General features: G+C 47.9%; 1 protein-coding gene across 1 annotated transcript in view; it reads right to left on the minus strand.

Annotated features, from left to right (window-relative positions):
• Nucleotides 1-16,661: 16,661 nt before the first annotated feature.
• The window catches only part of klhdc8a (kelch domain containing 8A), a 31,463-nt gene continuing 27,644 nt past the window's right edge, over nt 16,662-20,480 (minus strand). The window contains exon 8 of the mRNA XM_068007668.1: nt 16,662-17,862. Coding sequence (XP_067863769.1) covers nt 17,669-17,862 — 194 coding nt within the window. The 3' untranslated portion in view covers nt 16,662-17,668. The remainder of the gene's footprint in view (nt 17,863-20,480) is intronic.

The following is a 20,480-nucleotide window of genomic DNA, read 5'->3' on the forward strand; positions in this document are numbered from 1 at the left end:
TTTATCTCTCTTTCCTTCAACTCGCCGTCTGACCTATTCATTAACGATGACATGGCTCAGGCCTTGGCCTGAAATCACCAATAGATCACTCGGCAGCCTCGCAACCCTTGATCTTACAGTAAGTGAAATTTACCTGTTGCACGCCCTGCCGTGACAATAACAGGGAAAGTTGTTTCCAAAACACGCAGGCATTCCTTCCATTCCTCACATGAGCCAGTTGAAGAAAGGATTGTCGGGACGTGTTGATATTAGCAGCTCTGCGTGTTTCGGTTGGGTACAGGCAAGCATTCCTTAACAACCGCAACACAGCCCACCTGTCCCGTAGCAGCACATTATACTACAAACATGCCATGCTTTCCCTCCCTGCGTCCTCAAAGTGTTGAAATCAAGAATCATCACATAGTCCCCTACTATATTTAATTCTTTCCCTGGGCATAAACACGCCCCAGTTCCCCCAGTCTTCTCTTGCTCCTCTTAACCTACAGTCTTTCAAAACCCAAACTTGGCATCATCTAATCATTAGTTCTTGATACGTTCCATCTTCTCTTCTACTCTTTGCAATCTTGGTTGGTGTCCTACACTATGGACCTTAGCCCTTCAGCTTTGCTTCAAGTGTCCGCTGTGGTTCAGTGGGCAGCACTCTCTCCTCTGAGTCAGAAGGTTGTAGGTTCAGTGTCCCACTCCGGAGACTTGAGCATAAAAATCTGGGCTGACGTTTCAGCGCGGTACCGAGGGAGCGCTGCACTGTCGGAGTTGCGGGTTTTCGGGCGAGATGTCCAGCCGAGGCCCCGTCTGCCCTCTCAGGTGGATGTAAAAGATCTCACGTCCACTATTTCGAAGAAGAGCAGGGGAGTTCCCCGATGTCCTGTCCAATATTTATCCCTCAACCAACAACAGTAAAACAGATTATCTGGTCATTATCATATTGCTGTTTTGTGGGATCTTGCTGTGTGCAAATTGGCTGAGCCAATTTGCACACAGCAAGATCCCACAAAACAGCAATGTGATAATGGCCAGATCATTTGTTTTAGTGATGTTGATTGAGCGACAAATATTGGACAGGACATCGGGGAGAACTCCCCTGCTGTTCTTCGAAATAGTGCCATGGGATCTTTCTCTTCCCCTTGTTAAGGCAGATGGGGCCTAGGTTTAACATCTCATCTGAAAGACGGCACCTCCGACAGTGCAGCGCTCCCTCGGTACTGCACTGTGTGCGTCTAGATTTTATGCTCAGGCCTCTGGAGTTAGGATGATGTCATGGTTTAGTAGGATATTCCCCCTTATAAAAGCAGGTAATCTTTTGAAAATTCCCATTTAAGAAAAGTTGAAGGGCAAGGAAAGGACCAGTCCAGACACTGAAAGTTGTCCCTCTGCCTCCCTTGCTCTCTCCTGGCCTGCGTTTCCAGTATGAATGTTGAGCTAATTTCCCCTTTATGGCAAACGTCACTTGCTTTAAGAAGGAGCGACCTAGTGCACTGGTGAGCACAGTTGAAAGTTTAAAAAAAAACAAAGTGAATGTTATCAGGCAGCTGATTCTGCAGGGCAGAGGTTGGTAGCAGCTATTAGATCATCAAGGAGCATTGCAACCAAGGAAACGTGTTTAACGAGGCTTAATTTCAGTCTACTAAACGTGCCAAATTCCCACTGGGATGTGGATGCACAGAGACCTCGCCCAAGAGCCTACACGGGAGTTGGTAGTCTATTCGACTGTGGGGGCATCGCGGCCACGGCCTGACCTGACATTCACGCACTTACCAGCGGCTACTGATTGGCGATCAGAAGCAGGAACCTGGGCTGATTTTTTGTTGTTGTTGTTGTCTTAATCAAAAGGCACTGAGGACAAATGTAGTATCTAGCCCCCTACCACCCCGGCCCACCCTCTCCCACCTCCTGTGAAGCCCCCCCCACCTGGTCGGCTGATGATCATTGTCTAGCAATTGATACATGATTACAGCAGAGCAAGGCTGGTGCAGCAAGATCTCTGCACAAGTGGTAGACTTGCACAGACCTGTACATTTTGACGGTATATCTGTACGGGATCGTACCGATTATCCGTCTCACTGGTATTTGGTTGAACTGTTACCCACCACAAAAAAAAAGAGACAACACCTTCAGGAGAGAGGAGTAAATGTGAGGGCGGGGGGAGGGAGAAAGTGAGGAATCAAACCTTTTAACATTCAGAGACTACAGTTCCTTCATTTCTGTTCTCCTCCCACCACCCCCCTCCCCTCTTCAAAGATTGACGCAGTTGTGTAAAAAAAAAGCACAGCGAAATTAAAAATGGACAGGAAGGCCATGCAGGAAGCTCATTATAGACAGACTAGTCAAGAGGGAGCAGTATTCAGCTCTGCAAACTGCAGCCCTGCCTCTGCCTCTATGCATTACAGCACAGCGCAAGCATTTTGAGTGTTGTAATGCATACCAGTGGGGCTTTTTCTTATCAAAATACTTGGAGGGGGGGAATTTTCTGTTTGCTAGTTTTAAGGATTAGTGTGGCTAAAAGTGTGGGTGTCTGTCGTGACTCACATTCTATATCGGTCTTGCAGAGAGATTTGCCAGGAAAATTCAGTGACTTTATGGGGCCACAGCTCTCTCTTACTGCCACCTAGTGTCTACACAGCCCATAATGAGACAGGCACAATAGCTGGAACCTTGAGTTCTCACCCACTGTGTACCCAAAGCCCACTCGGATCCATTTATTTTTTTTGTTTGTCACGTTTTCACCGGGCCCCACTCGATGTGGCACTGAGCCATACAGACCAGGAAGCTCCCCTAGTGCCAGCCATGGCTCAGCGAGCCCAAAATCTAGGCTGATACTCCCAGTGCGGCGCTGAGGGAGTGCTGCGCTGTCGGAGGTGCTGTCTTTCGGATGAGACGTCAAACCGAGGCCCCGTCTGCCCTCTCAGGTGAACGGAAAAGATCCCAGGGCACGATTCGAAGAAAAGCAGGGGAGTTCCCCCGGTGTCCTGGCCAATATTTATCTCTCAAGCAACATCACTAAACAGATTATCTGGTCATTTATTTCACTGCTGTTTGTGGGATCTTGCTGTGCGCAAATTGGCTGCTGCATTTCCTACATTACAACAGTGACTGCACTTCAAAAGTACTTTAATTGGCTGTAAAGTGCTTTGCGACGTCCTGAGATCGTGAAAAACGCTACATAAATGCACGTCTTTATTTTCTTTCCCTGGACCGGGCTGAGTTGGCCGAACACTGCCAGTACTGCACCTGAGATGTTAAAATTAGCCTCAGCACCATCGGGCTAAGGAAGGGAAAATAAATCAGCCTGATCGTTCACCAGTGACTCCTGCTGAAAAGACCAAGTCTCTCCAATCTTTCCGTATATCTCAGACCCCTGAACCCTAGGGATCAGCCGCGTGGCTCTACTCTGCGCTGCCTCCAATGCTCGAATGTCTCTTTTGCGTCTCGGTGACCAGGGCTGGACAAGCTGAATTCACACCAGAGCGCCATACAGTTTGATCATGACTTCCTCTGTCTGGTAGTCTACCGAAGTTTAGCAAATGCTGGAAATCTGAAACAAAAACAGAAAATCAAGTAATCGTACGGCACAGAAGGAGGCCATTCGGCCCATTGTGCCTGTGCCGGCTCCTTGAAAGAGCTATCCCATTGGTGCCATTCCCCAGCTCCTTCCCCATAGCCCTGCAATTTTTTCCTTTTCAAGTATTTATCCAATTCACTTTTGAAAGTTATTATTGAATCTGCTTCCACCACCCTTTCAGGCAGCGCATTCCAGATCATAACAACTCGCTGCGTAAAAAAAATAGTCTCCTCTGGTTCTGGAAACATGCAGCAAATCAACAACCATGGAGAGTGAAAGAGAGGTTAATGTTTGGGACGGGTGCCTGTTCCTCTTTCGGAATTCAGTTCTGACGAAGGACACTGTCCCCTTCAAATCTGCCATCATCACCCCACTCCTCAAAAAACCCACCCTTGACCTCTCTGTCCTTGCAAACTCCCGCCCCATCTCCAACCTCCCTTTCCTCTCCAAAGTCCGAGAACATGTTGTCAGCTCCCAAATCCGTGCCTATCTTTCCCGCAACTTCATGTTTGAATGAATCCAATCAGGTTTCCACCCCTGAAACAGCCCTCATCAAAGTCACAAATGACATCCCATGTGACTGTGACAAACTATCCCTCCTCATCCATCTCGATCTGCCTGCAGCCTCTGACACGGTTGACCACACCGTCCTCCTCCAACGCCTCTCCTCCATCGTCCAGATGTGTGGGTCTGCGCTCGCCTGGTTCCATTCCTATCGATCCAGTCGTAACCAGAGAATCACCAGCAATGACGTCTCTTCCCACTCCCGCACCGTTACCTCTGGAGTCCCCCAAGGATCTATCCTTGATCGCCTCCTATTTCTCATCTACATGCTGCCCCTCGACGACATCATCCGAAAACACAACATTAGGTTCCCACACGTACGCTGACGACACCCAGCTCCACCTCACCACCACCACCCTCGACCCCTCCACTGTCTCCAATTTGTCACACTGCTTGTCTGACATCCAGTATTGGATGAGCAAAAATTTCCTCCAACCAAATATTGGGAAGACCGAAGCCATTGTCTTCGGTCCCCGCCACAAACTCCATTCCCTAGCCACCGACTCCATCTCTCTCTCTGGCCACTGTCTGAGGCTGAACCAGACCGTTCGCAACCTTGGCGTCCTATTGACCCTGAGATGACCTTCTGACCCCACATCTGCTCCATCACCAAGACGGCCTACTTTCTCCTCCGTAACATCGCCCATTTCCGCCCCGCCTCAGCTCATCTGCTGCTGAAACCCTCATCTGTGCCTTTGTTACCTCTAGACTTGACTATTCCAATGCTCTCCTGGCCGGCCTCCCATCTTCCACCTCCATAAACTTGAGCTCATCCAAAACTCTGCTGCCCGTATCCTAACTCGCACCGAGTCCTGTTCACCCATCACCCCTGTGCTCGCTGACCTACATTGGCTCCTGGGCACGCCTCGATTTTAAAATTCTCATCCTTGTCTTCAAATCCCTCCATGGCCTCGGCCCTCCCTATCTCTGTAACCTTCTCCAGCCCTACAACCCTCCCAAGATCCCTGCGCTCCTCCAATTCTGGCCTCTTGCGCATTCCCAATTTTAATTGATCTGCCATTGGAGCCTTCAGCTGCCTAGGTCCTAAGCTCTGGAATTCCCTTCCTAAACCTCTCCGCCTCTCTACCTCCCTCTCCTCCTTTAAGACGCTCCTTAAAACCTTGCTCTTTGACCAAGCTTTTGGTCACCTGTCCTAGTACCTCGTTATGTGGCTCGGTGTCAAATTTTGTCTGATTACGCTCCTGTGAAGTGCCTTGGGACATTTTACTACGTTAAAGGCACTATATAAATGCAAGTTGTTGTTGTTAGAACGGAGGAGATTAAGGGTGATTTAATGGAGGCGTTTAAAATTGTGAAGGGATGTTAGAGAGTAGTTAGAAACAGACTGTTGAGGGATTTAGAAAGAGGGGACGTAGATATAGGAATAAACGTAAGAGATTTGGGACAGAATGCAGGAGAAGCTTTTTTACGGGGAGGATAGCCAGACTGTGGAACGCACTCTTGGAGATTGCGATTGAATCAGGGACCATGTTAACATTTAAGAATTGGTTAGATAGGTGGTTGAAGGAAAGGGGGATAAAGGGATATAAGAACAGGGCTGGCACATGGGATTAGGTTACTGCTGCTGTGAGAGGGTAAACACCAACATGGAATGGATGGGTTTTTGTTATAATTTCTAAGCAATTCTATATCTTTTTCTCTCTACAGTTTCTGACTGACCTGCTGTGCGTTTCTAGTATTTTCTGCTTTCGATGAAAAAAAAATGTATTGTTATCTTGAGGTAAGAATTAGTGACTATTTAAGGGGTGATAACTTAAAATTCATGCTCTGTGTGGGCGGGGAGGGGATTGTCCAGTTAAAGTTAAACTGATATATTTAACTCTCCGTGCATATTTATTTGCAAGGAGCAGTCCGCTCAACATGTGACTCGGTCAGTGAGATAGCAAGATACACACACACAAGTCACGAGACAAAGAAATAATCACACTCCATTTAAGAAAAGAAGATTGTTAATTGTGAACTATTCTTCAACTGTCATTACATTTACATTTTGGCCGTAAATCAAAATATCTTAATGGTGAGCCATAGTCATCTGAATTTCTACACAATTCCTAAAGTTTGCTGAGGGGAGATAGCTGCCCACTTAATGACCTCCTTCACTTATCCATTGTTCCTGTGCTTTAGGACTTAACATGGCTGAAGGCAGCCATCTTGTGTAGAATTAACCCTGGGGTGATAGAAAGAAAGAACTTGCATTTATATAGCGCCTTTCACGACCTCAGGACGTCCCAAAGCGCTTTACAGCCAATTAACTGGACCAACCACATAAATACTGTGCCTATAAGAGCAGGTCAGAGGCTGGGTATTCTGCGGCGAGTGACTCACCTCCTGACTCCCCGAAGCCTTTCCACCATCTACAAGGCACAAGTCAGGAGTGTGATGGAATAATCTCCACTTGCCTGGATGAGTGCAGCTCCAGCAACACTCAAGAAGCTCGATACCATCCAGGACAAAGCAGCTCACTTGATTGGCACCCCATCTACCACCTTAAACATTCACTCCCTTCTCCACCGGCGCACTGTGGCTGCAGTGTGTACCATCCACAGGATGCACTGCAGCAACTCGCCAATGTTTCTTCGACAGCACCTCCCAATCCCGCGACCTCTACCACCCAGAAGGACAAAGGCAGCAGGCACATGGGAACAACACCACCTGCACGTTCCCCTCCAAGTCACACACCATCCCAACTTGGAAATATATCGCCGTTCCTTCATCGTTGCTGGGTCAAAATCCTGGAACTCCCTCCCTAACAGCACTGTGGGAGAACCTTCACCACATGGACTGCAGTGGTTCAAGAAGGCGGCTCACCACCACCTTCTCAAGGGCAATTAGGGATGGGCAATAAATGTTGGCCTTGCCAGCAACGCCCACATCCCATGAATTAATTTTTAAAAAGTACTTTTGAAGCGTAGTCACTGTTGTAATGTAGGAAACACAGCAACCAATTTGCACCTAGCAAGGTCCCACAAACAGCAATGCGATAATGACCAGATCGTCTGTTTTAGTGATGACGATTGATGGATAAATATTGGCCAGGACACCGGGGGAGAACTCTCCTGCTCTTCTTCAAAATAGTGGCAATGAGATCTTTTACATCCACCTGAGAAGGCAGACGGGGCCCTTGGTGTAACATCTCCTCCGAAAGATGGTACCTCTGACGGGGCAGCACTCCCTTGGCTGGGAGTGTCAGCCAAGATTATGTGTTTAAGTCTCTGGAGTGGGACTCGAACCCACGATTTTCTGACTCAAGAGGCAAGAGTGCTACCCATTGATCCACGGCTGACACGTAAATGATGTTGTGCAGTTGCACTCCAGTGGCTTTGTGAATAGGGAGACAGGCGCTGAGTGCCAGAATTCCATTCCAATCACCGCCACAGCGGGAATTTGGCACAAAATATGTCGGGTAGCCCTGACGAAAAGATGTTAATTGTTAAAAAAATCTTTTTTTTTTTTGGGAGGGGTTGGTGGAGTTCCCCCAGTGACTCCCCTGATTAAGCCGTTACGTATCTGACCCGTTAGGCCCCAGACCCCCCGTCGTCACCCAGTGATTAATGTACGGATAGTGTACATGTACGGATGTCGGAGTGAGGACAGGGTTGAGCTGTGCTTAGTGTTGTTGCCAACCCTCCAGGATTGCCCTGGAGTCTCCATGAATTAAAGATTAATCTCCGGGGCACTACTGTGAGCAAAAAAAAACCTGGGAGAAAAATCATAGGGGCAATAAAAACATTTTAAAAATAACCTTGAATTCCCTATTGGATTTATTAGTGATGATCTTATATTTATGGCCCCTAGTTTTGATCTTCCGAAACCAAACAAAAAGCTGTTTGAATTCACCAGAAGTTTTCCTTTCAACGGTCACCACTGATCGCAACGAGCCTTCCCTCCCCCCACTCCACACTCTTATCTCTGTGCCCAATTAAAATTATATGAGCACCACCTTAAATAAATACACTTAGAAACAGTGTGGTCGTGAATTTTAAAGAGTGCCATTAACTGGCTCCAAATGAAATCTATTTGAGCACCTTTCTGTTGTTCCAATACACAACTATAGGCTGCGGTGGATTCAAGGCAGTGTCTGTCTATGTGTGTGTGTGTGTGTGTAGGTGTGTGTCTGTGTGTGTTGTACCAGCTTTGTTAATTGGATACAAGCCTTCTTGTTCATTCACCCACCGTTTGTCTACTGATAAGGCCTTTAATCATTTAAGCTTTGAACTTGAGGTTCAAGATCAACGATCCTTTTCATTTAACTGTCAATGAAACGCATGTTTACGAGTAATTGCTGGTTTCAGTGTTGTGGTTGTTCTTAATTGTGCCTGGATATTACCACTTATTTATCACAAATTTCTGTTGTTGTTGTGCACAGTTCTCATCTCCACATTATGAAAAGGATAGAGAGGCACTGGAGAAGGTGCAAAAAAGATTTACAAGGCTGATACCAGAACTTAGAGGACACACACATCAGGAAAGAATGAAAGCTGGGGCTCTTTTCTCTAGAAAGGAGAAGGGTAGCAATACAGAGGTGTTTAAAATTATGAAGGGGTTTGATAGAGTAGACGTAGAGAAAATATTTATGGCCCCTAGTTTTGATTTCCCCCCCCCCCAAAACTAGGGGCCATAAATATAAGAGAGTCACTAATAAATCCAATAGGGAGTTCAGGAGAAACTTCTTTACCCAGAGAGTGGTTAGAATGTGGAACTCACTACCACAAGGAGTAGTTGAGGCGAATAGTATAGATACATTAAAGGGGAAGCTGGATAAACACATGAGGGAGAAAGGAATCGAAGGGTGATAGGCTTAGATGAAGAGGGGTGTGAGGAGGCTCGTGTGGAGCATGAACACCAGCATAGACTTGTTGGGCCGAATGGCCTGTTTCTGTGCTGTAGATTTTGTGTAAATTCTGTGTTCTCTAATCGCCACCTGCTGGCCAATGCAAAAATTGCCGGGCCACTCACAGGACCATCACTAGATGTCACTGCCCTGGAAAGTATCCCATTTTCAGTGTCTGCCTTATTCTTCTGTGAATGTGCGTCACAATGTTTCTCTCCACTGCCCTCCCCCTTCTCTCCTGCTGAGGTACAGTTCCACGGGCATATTCTAAATATTTCCAACTACCTCCCTCGAGTGGCCATACTTCAGTTACCAGGGGATCAGATGTCACTTAAACCATAGAAAAGATACAGCACAGAAGGGGGCCATTCGGCCCATCGTGTCCCCGCCAGCTCAAAGAACAGCCAGGTGCCCATTCTAATCCCACCTTCCAGCACTCGGCCCGTAGCCCTGCAGCTTACAGCACTTTAGGTGCAGGTCCAGGTACTTTTTAAAAGAGTTGAGGGTCCCTGCCTCTACCACCAATTCGGGCAGCGAATTCCAAACATTCACCACCCTGTGGGTAAAAAAGTTTTTCCTCATGTCCCCTCTAATCCTTCTGCCAATCAGCTTAAATCTATGTCCTCTAGTTCTTGAACTCTCCGCTAGAGGAAACAGATACTTCCTGTCTACTCTACCTGGGCCCCTCATAATTTTGTACACCTCAATCAAATCTCCCCTCAGCCTCCTCTGCTCCAAAGAAAACAACCCCAGCCTATCCAATCTCTCTTCGTAGCTGCAATTTTCAAGCCCTGGCAACATTCTTGTAAATCTTCTCTGCACTCTCTCCAGAGCAATTACGTCCTTCCTGTAATGTGGTGACCAGAACTGCGCACAATACTCCAGCTGTGGCCTTACTAGCGTTTTATACAGTTCCATCATTACATCCCTGCTATTCTATACCTCGGCTAATAATGGAGAGCATTCCGTATGCCTTCTTCACAACCTTATCTACCTGTACTGCCACCTTCAGGGACCTGTGCACATGCACTCCAAGGTCTCTCACTTCCTCTACCCCTCTCAATATATTCCCGTTTACTGTGTATTCCCTTTTACTGTTTGCCCTCCCTAAGTGCATTATTTCACACTTCTCCGGGTTGAACTCCATTTGCCACTTTTCCGCCCACTCCACCAACCCATTGATATCTTCCTGGTGTCTACAGCTATCCTCTTCGCTATCAACTACACGGCCAATTTTTGTGTCGTCTGCAAATTTGCCAATCATGCCCCCTACATTCAAATCCAAATCATTAATATACACCACAAACAGCAAGGGACCCAACACTGAGCCCTGTGGCACACCACTGGAAACAGATTTCCATTCGCAAAGACATCCATCGACTTTTACCCTTTGCTTCCTGTGGAAGAGTTCTCGCTTCAAAATCAGTGAAGTACTGGCAAGGGTGGAATTGTACAGACTTCGTGCGAAGCTGATTGAGATTTCGGGGAGACTGAAGCCATTGTCTTTGGTTCCCTCGCCACCGACTCCATCCCATCTTCCCGGGTCGCTGTCTCAGGATGAATCAGACCGTTCACAACCTTGGTGTCCTATTTGACTCACAGCTGAGATTCCGACCCCCATATCCCGCTCCATCAGCAAGACCACCTACTTCCACCTCTGCAACACCGCCCGTCCCCGCTCCTGCCTCAGCTCATCTGCTGATGAAACCCTCATTCGCTCCCTTTGTTACCTCTAGAATGGACTACTCCAATGCTCTCCTGGCCGGCCCCCCATCTTCCACCCTCCATTAACTTGAGCTCGTCCTAAACTCTGCTGCCCGTATCCTAACTCGCACCAAGTCCCGTTCACCCATCACCCCCTGTGCTCGCTGACCTACATTGGCTCCCGGTCCAGGAACGCCTCGAATATAAAATCTTCATTCTCCAGTTTTCTCTCATTTTCTTCTGCTGGTGATGACATCCTTTGGGCTACAATGCCACAAGCATTGCCAAATGGCCGTCCTCCTTGTGTGAGCTTAAACAGTAAATTTCAGCAGGCTATTCAACCAGGGGGGGCATATCCCATCAAGCCTGACCCTGTTTCGACTCTAAACGTTGCACTTGACAGCAGTGGTCACTGGATGGTCATCGGGAGCAGGAACTCAGGCCCATGGACTGGAGGATAGAATCTTAACATCAGGGCCTAGCAATAAGGCCAAAATATCGGCGTGCAGTGCCCAGGCCTGAAACGGGCGCAAGTTCGTTTGCATATGCAAATCAGGGGCCTCACCATTTAGGCGCTGGGGTTGTTCCCTGCGCCGACCCCCCGCACTGCCGCCAAACTAGAGAGACAAGAAAGGTCCCAGGAGAAGGGGAGGGAGAAAGAATTTGGAGGGCGAAAGTGAGAGAATGATAAGAACATAAGAATTAGGAGCAGGAGTAGGCCATTCGGCCCCTCGAGCCTGCTCCGCCATTCAATCAGATCATGGCTGATCTTCTACCTCAACTCCACTTTCCCGCCCGATCAGACAGTAATCATTTTCTTGCGGTAATCATTTTGATCATAACCACTGCTCCCATTTTTTCCAGACAGCAGGTGCTGGTAATGGTCCTGCTGTTGCCATTTACAGCTCCTCTAGACCCATCTTTTGTTTCTTTACTTGTCCCATTCTCACCCTCCGTGCCTTGCACCATCATCCCCTTTTGTCATTTAATCACTCCTGTCCATCACCCTGTTGGCTTCCCTTTTGTTCTTTCCTTCCCCCACCCCTTCCCCCCCTTTCCCTGGCTCTGCACTTGCTTAAAAACGGTTAACTCTTTAACTTCTTCCAGTTCTGACGAATCGTCATCGACCTGAAACATTAACTCTGTTTCCTTCTCCACAGACTGACTTGCTGAGTATTTCCAGCATTTTCTGTTTTTATACCATTTCCTTGCATCGTTATTCTAGGCCTCAGAACAACTGTGTTTGTGGCTTGTTGGCCATTCATCCTTTCACGTGCAAAAGTACCTAGATTCTGATTTCCAATTGCCCCCCCCATCTTCCGACTGCACAACCCACACGAGGACAGGCGGTGTGAAGGATATTAAGCAGGTTCCAGTGCTCCCTGAAACAGATGTAAGGAGTCTTACAACACCAGGTTATAGTCCAACAGTTTTATTTGAAATCACAAGCTTTCGGAGGCTTCCTCCTTCGTCAGGTGAGTGTGGGATTATAACCTGGTGTTGGACTATAACCTGGTGTTGTAAGACTCCTTACATTTGTCCACCCCAGTCCATCACCGGCATCTCCACACCCTGAAACAGACCAGCGCTCCCAGTCCAACCCCAGCTGTTGCTCTTAACGGATTGTAAGATTAAGTTTGGGGCCTGCATGGGGGTAATTTTAACAGAAATTCAGCTTCTTCAAATGGACGAGCTGCCTCTGGAGGGGCGACTAAATAGTTGAAACGAGGTCCGATTTCGGGCCTCCCAGTTGAGGCCGAAAACGGGCCAAAACCAATTTCCAGCCCTTGGTTGTCTGGACGGGCCCATTGGGTGAGACGTTGAAGAGAACGTCAAGGTGTGAGTCAGTTCTGGAGCAAAGAAAAACTGCAAAGCGCAACAAGGCCATGAAACCCAGTTAGAAAACAGCCATTGGTTTGTGTAGTTGATTAAGCCGCTGTAGGGGTTTAATGGTTGATATTGATCAGTCATTACAGTGAGGAGAGTCATTTCCATCAACGAGGGGCTGAATGCACGTTAACACATCGCCTCCTTTTGACATATTGATACCGTCGGTAGTGAAAGTGGTGACGTTTATTTGGTGTTTGGTGATGGCCCCTTTTTTTTTAATTCCTAATTTACAGGGTTTCTTGGAATTTATTTGAAGGGCAACTCAAAGCAGATAAGGTAAATTGACAGACTGTCGCACCGCTAATCAGAGGTGGCAAGGTCACACCACCTCCCCCCGCCTCCCCCTTATATTATGCAGCACTACATTACCTAGAAATGTTTTCTCCAATATACAGGGATTCGGGGGTGGGGGGCTCCCAGTTTTTGTGGAATTTACCTCATGGATTCTCCAGCACTAGTGGCATCTTTCAACGACTCTCCTTTCTGGAACTCCCTTCCTGTGGGAGGACCTTCACCACACGGACTGCATCGGTTCAAGAAGGCGGCTCACCACCACCTTCTCAAGGGGCAATTAGGGATGGGCAATAAATGCCGGCCTCGCCAGAGACGCCCACATCCCATGAACGAATAAAAAAAAATAGTGACCAGGCCTTTGCTGGTGCCTGGAGAAACCCTTTTCCAGCCCAGCAATGTGAACAACAACGACGAAAACTTGCATTTATGTAACACCTTTAATGTAGTAAAACATCCCAAGACGCTTCACAGGAACGTTATCAAACAAAATTTGACACCGAGCCACGTAAGGAGATATTAGGACTTGGTCAAAGAGGTAGGTTTTAAGGAGCGTCTTAAAGGAGGAGAGAGAGGTGGAGAGGCGGAGAGGTTTAGGGAGGGAATTCCAGAGCTTAGGGCCCGGGCAGCTGAAGGCACGGCCGCCGATGGTGGAGCGTTGAAAATCGGGGATGCGCCGAGAGGCCAGAATTGAGGGAGCGCAGAGATTTCGGAGGGTTGTAGGGCTGGAGGAGGTCATAGAGATAGGGAGGGGGGCGAGGCCCATGGAGGGGTTTGAAAACAAGGATGAGAACTATAGTAAGGGCACCGTTATTCACCTCAGTGTTCCGGGAGAGGGGAGGGAAGGGGGAAGAGAAGAGGAAAGGGGAGGGGAGCTAAGGAACAGAGGGGTAGGGTAGGGGAAGGGAAGCATTTATATGGTGCCTTTCACAATTTGAGGATGTCCCAAAGCACTTTACAACCAATGAAATACTTTTGAAGTGTAGTCACTGTTGTAATGTAGGGAAACATGGCAGCCAATTTGCGCACAGCAAGATCCCACACCAGCAATGAGACAATGACCTGATAATCTGTTTTAGGGATGTTGATAGAGGGATAAATATTGGCCAGGACACCAGTGATAACTCCCTGGCTCCTTTTTGAAATAATGCCATGGGATCTTTTATGTCCACCTGAGAGGCAGACGGGGCCTCAGTTTAACGCCTCATCGAAACACTGCACCTCCGACAGTACAGAACTCCCTCAGTACTGCACTGGAGCGTCAGCCTTGATTATGCGCTCAGGAGTGGGACTTGAATCCACAACCTTCTGACTCAGAGTCGAGAGGAAAAGCCAGAATGCTGTTCATACTGGAGTTGTGTCTCTGTGGACCTCAGATGAGGATGGGTTCAGACTTGGCTGTGATGCATCCACAGTTGAATAGTCCACCACCACTCACTGTGGGCAAGGTTTTGGTGGGAGCCCAGTGCCAGGGAAACTGTGTCCCAGTATGAGTCGGAGGCTTCAGGAGAGGAAGGGAGAAAACTAGAAATAGAAAGCAGGCTAGACTAATAAGGAGGCTAGACTAACAACACTCAAGAAGCTCGACACCATCCAAGATAAAGCAGCCCGCTTGATTGGCACCCCATCCACCACCCTAAACATTCACTCCCTTCACCACCGGCGCACTGTGGCTGCAGTGTGCACCATCCACAGGATGCACTGCAGCAACTCGCCAAGGCTTCTTCGACAGCACCTCCCAAACCCGCGACCTCTACCACCTAGAAGGACAAGGGCAGCAGGCGCATGGGAACAACACCACCTGCACGTTCCCCTCCAAGTCACACACCATCCCGACTTGGAAATATATCGCCGTTCCTTCACTGTCGCTGGGTCAAAATCCTGGAACTTCCTTCCTAACAGCACTGTGGGAGAACCGTCACCACACGGACTGCAGCGGTTCAAGAAGGCGGCTCACCACCACCTTCTCAAGGGCAATTAGGGATGGGCAATAAATGCTGGCCTCGCCAGCGACGCCCACATCCCGTGAACGAATAATAAAAAAAAGGCAGCAAAAGTGAGTTGGAAATAGTTTTAGAAAAAGCAAAATTATATTTAAAGTTTATTGGACTCATCCAAAAGATGTCTTCTCTCGAATACTTGTCCCGATTTGCACAGCAGTGAGCAGAACCAGGGCTTCACATCAGCAAACTTAGAAAAATAAATGTTAATTATTCTTTATTTCCTATTTGCTTTAAGTTAAACAGTATTGCGGTGAGTTAAGCACCCTTTATATTTTCTGAAACAGAAGAATTGTTTTAGAAGGCTTGTATTGAAGTTAATGACCCTTTTGAATTGGGATTTGGTTTAAAAGATAACCACTGTGGTGAAGTTATCTATTTGTCAGATCAAGTACCAGAATCATCGATCTTCCTATAAAACTGCAAACGGCGGGTTTAACAAAATGTTTGCTGATCTCTAACTGTTCCAGTGTCCTTAACATGCCTCGCCCCATTTCATTGCACAGATAGCAATACTGCACCATGTGGGGTTTCTTTCACCCAGTGATATGCAACACTTGCAGATTCTGGGATCTTCTGCCACCCGTGGTGCGCTCTGGGTAGCTCCTTTCATATAATTTATTCCTGTGGGAAAGGGCCTTCAAAATAAAAGAGAAAAGGGAAAAGAATTTGCATTTATATAGCGCCTTTCACGGCCTCAGGACGTCCCAAAGCGCTTTACAGACAATGAAGTGCTTTTGAAGTGTAGTCACTGTTGTAATGTGGGAAACGCGGCAGCCGATTTGCAAACAAGGTCCCACAAACAGCAACGTGAAAATGACCAGATTATCTGTTTTTTTTTAGTGATGTTGGTTGAGGGATAAATATTGGCCCGGACACCGGGGAGAACTCCCCTGCTTTTCTTCGAAATAGTGCCACGGAATCTTGTACGTCCACCTGAGGAGGCAGACGGGGCTTCAGATTAATGTCTCATCCGAAAGACGGCACCTCCGCCATTGCAGCACTCCCTCAGTACAGCACTGGGAGTGTCAGCCTAGTTTACGTGCTCAAGTATCTGGAGTGGGGCAAGAATGCTGCCACTGAGCCAAGACTAAAAAAATGATTCCCCACAAAAGCGTTGCGATTGGGATCAGACAATGGGATATTCCGAATACAGGGAGGTTATTTTAATTTTTGATTGCTCTCAGGATGTGGGTGATGCTGGCAAGGCCATATTTATTGCCCATCCCCAGTTGCCCTGACCACACAGTTGGCTTGCGAGGCCATCCCAGAGGGCATTAAGTGCCAACCACATGGTGTGGGACTGGAATTCCCTGAAGAACATTAGTGAGTCAGTTAGGTTTTAGTTACAATCCAGTAGCTTTCATGGTCATTTTTGTCTGGAGCTAGCCCATAAATTAACAGATTTATTGAATTTAATGTTACATAATGTTAATTCGTCTGTGGAATTTGCTGCCCCAGGAAGCTGTGGAAGCTACATCATTAAATAAATTTAAAACAGAAACAGACAGTTTCCTAGAAGTAAAGGGAATTAGGGGTTACGGGGAGCGGGCAGGAAATTGGACATGAATTTAGATTTGAGGTTAGGATCAGGTCAGCCATGATCTTATTGTAAACAATTTTACAACACCAAGTTATAGTCCAGCAATTTTATTTTAAATTCACAAGCTTTCGGAGATTTTCTCCTTCCTCAGGCAAATGTTTCGAGATCTTGAAACATTTGCCTGAGGAAGGAGAAAATCTCCGAAAGCTTGTGAATTTAAAATAAAATTGCTGGACTATAACTTGGTGTTGTAAAATTGTTTACAATTGTCAACCCCAGTCCATCACCGGCATCTCCACATCATGATCTTATTGAATGGCGGAGCAGGCTCGAGGGGCCGATTGGCCTACTCCTGCTCCTATTTCTTATGTTCTTATAGGAACATGGGAATTGCTGGATGAGAAAAGACCAGGGTCCATCTAGTTTGCCTTCTACCATCCTGGTAGTTGCATGATACTATGATAATGGAGTTAATTGACTAATCAATCTAGCAATAATAGCAATCAATCTCCATCAATTAGACTGCAACAGACCCAGACATGAGGCGAGGAAAACCCCCAGTGGTGGAGAGCTTTGGGAACCATGGGTCCAAAGTCACCTGTTCCTCCCAAGCCTGTTACACTCACCACATCTCATGTCTCAAACTACTCATAATAATGTATCCCAAAATGTTACAACTTGTCATGGGAGGATTTCAACTCACAACCTCTGGGCTGCTGGTCTGGTGCTATAACCAATGCAATGCTGTACCTCGCAACATTAATAGATTTGTTACGTGGATTCGGTCGGACAGCAACATCGGAGGACGTATGTAACGATACGAGAGTGTCCAAGCTTTTTTTGCCTTCATTGCCTGTACAGGTGCGAATCATGGAACTTCGAGAGACACACATACAAAGTTTAAACCCACTTTACCATTAATTTGCGGATATCTCAAGTTGCTGATCCGAACAGATCTGGGTTTGGAAATTCGGGCGCCCCCATTTTGGGGGCTTGAACTGATCGTCTCCAGGAAATGGCAGAGGTGAGCTGAGGGGGAGGGGGAGTGTCGGGGGTAGGGGGAGTGTGGGGGGATGGGGAGAAGGGAATTCAGCTCTCTCCTGAGTTGCACCACTTTCACTGGGGTCGGGAAGGGACCGCAAAGCCTTCAAGCTGAACAGCCAGAAGCAAAAAAAGATTAAACCCACTGGAGTAAGAGGCCTCCGCCTGCCCAGACTGACCGCTCCTCCACGTACGGTCAGGCCTCGCGTGCGCCGGTAACGGATCTACGGGTCGGCCAGGCAGAGGGCTTCCACGGCGTCGCTGGGTCCGTGCGAGACGCCGCCGATGACGAAGAGACGGTTCTGAAAGACGATGCTGGAGCAGGTGCAGCGGGCGGTGGGCATGGGCGGTAGACTCTCCCACCTATTCTTCGCCGGGTGAAAGGCCTCGGCCGAGCCCAGGACTGCCGGCTGGTTACCTGAAAAGCAGACAGACCGGTTGATTCATCCGCCACGGAAAGTGACTTCAGGCTCAGGTTGAGCAAAGGTTTGTATTATGTGTAGAGACATGGTTAACCCAAATCGAAATGGCTGAGAGAAAATTCAGGAGAAGGCCCACATTGTGAGACATACCTTGGCATCCAATATTTATTTTTTTTGGTCCCTGCCTGTTTTACTCCCCTCGTGTCCTGTAGGCACTCGCTCACGCTGGGTAACGGTCCCCATGGGAACCCGCCCGAGCGGCAGTACGTCACGTCCATGAGTTTAGGGGGTGAGTGTTGGCAGGCTATTCAACCACAGGGAGCATCACAGCCGACGCCAATCCCCTCACCCGCTGGAGCCCACAGGCCTGCACAATCTCGGCCGATGGCAATGGCAATTGGGGATCCCGGCCAAATTTCCTCCTTTCCTGACCAATGGGCACTGAGATGGATTGTAGAGCCCTCCTGCTGCCGGGACCTTTAACACGCACAGTGCACTGTAGCTGCCGGGACCTTTTTACACTGATTATACACTTTTCACCTCATTAAAGTTACTTTATTCCCCAACCAATGCTAAAGGAGCCCTGCCCCTGTCCCCCTGACTTCTGTTCCCTGTCCCCTGTATCCCATTCCCCTGACTTCTGTTCCCTGTCCCCGGTATCCCATTCCCCCGACCCCTGGCCCCCGTCCCCCGTCCCCCTGACTTCTGTTCCCTCCCCCCTGTATCCTGACCTCTGTCCCTTGACCCCTAGCCCCCGTCCCCCGCCTCCCGGCCCCCATCCCCGTCCCCTGTATCTTGTTCCCTGTCCTCTGTCCCCTGCCCCCGTTCCCCGACCCCCAAACCCTCTCAGACACTAGTCACTTGCCTGTACCCAGTCACTGCGGGACTGAGAGTGAAAATGCAGGCACTCTCCGAAAAGAACAAAAAGGTTTGGGTAATACTGGGTTGGATGAACTGAACCATTTTGAGATGTAAAGTGTAAAGGACTACCAGCTGGTGGAGAGAGGGTTTATACTTCCCTAAATTAATTAGTGAGTACAGTCGTGTAGTGATCATGTTACTGGACTAGTGATCCAGAGAATATGAATTCAAATCCCACCATGGCAGTTTTGAAATCAGTTTTAAAAAGTTTGGAAATAAAAAGCTGGTATCAGTAAAAGTGACCGTGAAGCTGTTGGGTTATCATTAAAAACCCAACTGGTTCACTCTTTCGGGAAGGAAACCTGTTGTCCTTGCCCGGGCTGGGCTATATGTGACTCCAGTCCCACACCAACATGGTTGATTCTTAACTGCTGTCTGAAATGGCCCTAGCAAGTCATTCAGTTGTATCGAAACTGCTCCAGCGGACGCTTTTCCTCACATAAAGAATGGATTCCCAGGTAAGGCATTTGGTATAATTTAAGAGACAGTTGGACACAGATTGGAAGACAAGGTTTTCCCCCAGTAAATGGCCAACTTTGCCTGTCGCGATCTTACGATCTTGTGACAGTAAATACATTCCCATTGACTGTTTCTCTTTGCCTTTAGCAGCCCCTGCTGGTGCCATCCTGGAATTGCACACCCTTAAAGTTGGAGGCTGCTGACATTTTTCAAAAGACAAACGAGGGGAAGGCCCTTCCTTCCCTCTTCCGCCTTCCTTGGGTCTCCTCACCTGATACACGTTTCCCATTTGGGGAGGTGGGTCGGTGGGTACAGCCGTGCCTTTCCCAGAGACACTCTGAAAAGAGTAGGGAGCTGCTGAACCTTTCGAAATCCCCTGGAGGCATTTCAATGCTGGCACCTTGTGTCAGCTGTGGGTGCTGTTGGTAGGACTCTTGCCTCTGAGTCAGAAGATTGTGGGTTCAAGTCCCCACTCCAGAGCCTTGAGCACGAAATCTAGGCTGACACTCCCAGTGCAGTACTGAGAGAGTGCCACACTGTCAGAGGTGCCGTCTTTCAAATGAGACGTTAAACTGAGGTCCCGTCTGCCCTCTTGGGTGGATGTAAAAGATCCCATGGCACTATTTAGAAGACGAGCAGGGGCGTTCTCCCCGGTGTCCTGGCCAATATTTATCTCTTAACCAACATCACTTAAAAAAAACAGATTATCTGGTCATTATCACATTGCTGTTTGGGGAACCTTGCTGTGTGCAAATTGGCTGCTGCGTTTCCTACATCACAACAGTGACTACACCTCAAAAGTACTTAATTGACTGTAAAGCGCTTTGGGACGTTCTGAGTCATAAAAGGCGCTATATAAATCTAAGTTCTTTCTTAGAATAGGTGATAGAATCTGGGCAACTCGACAGTTTGGTGACCTTTTCTAGACTATGACGTGCAGTGCTGGAAATATATATGATTTCATACTTCCGTCACTGCATTGTCCGCTCAGCATAGAATTCAGTGAGGAGAAGCTCACATGGGTGCCCGAGCCAAACACCAGGGAATTTAGCTCCTGCCCTCGGACCTTTTGTAAAATTTATAATTAAACGGTATCCATTTGAGTCACAGAGTTGTTATGCAGTTGGGATACGTTACTGTTCGCACAAAATATAAAGACGACAGTGGAAACAGAAATCTGTATTAACAGTGCCTGGGACAGGCTTTGTTCAAAAGAGAAGGCTGAAGGGTGACC

Source organism: Heptranchias perlo, chromosome 27 (assembly GCF_035084215.1).
Source record: "Heptranchias perlo isolate sHepPer1 chromosome 27, sHepPer1.hap1, whole genome shotgun sequence".
In the NCBI taxonomy this organism is placed as follows: Eukaryota; Metazoa; Chordata; class Chondrichthyes; order Hexanchiformes; family Hexanchidae; genus Heptranchias; species Heptranchias perlo.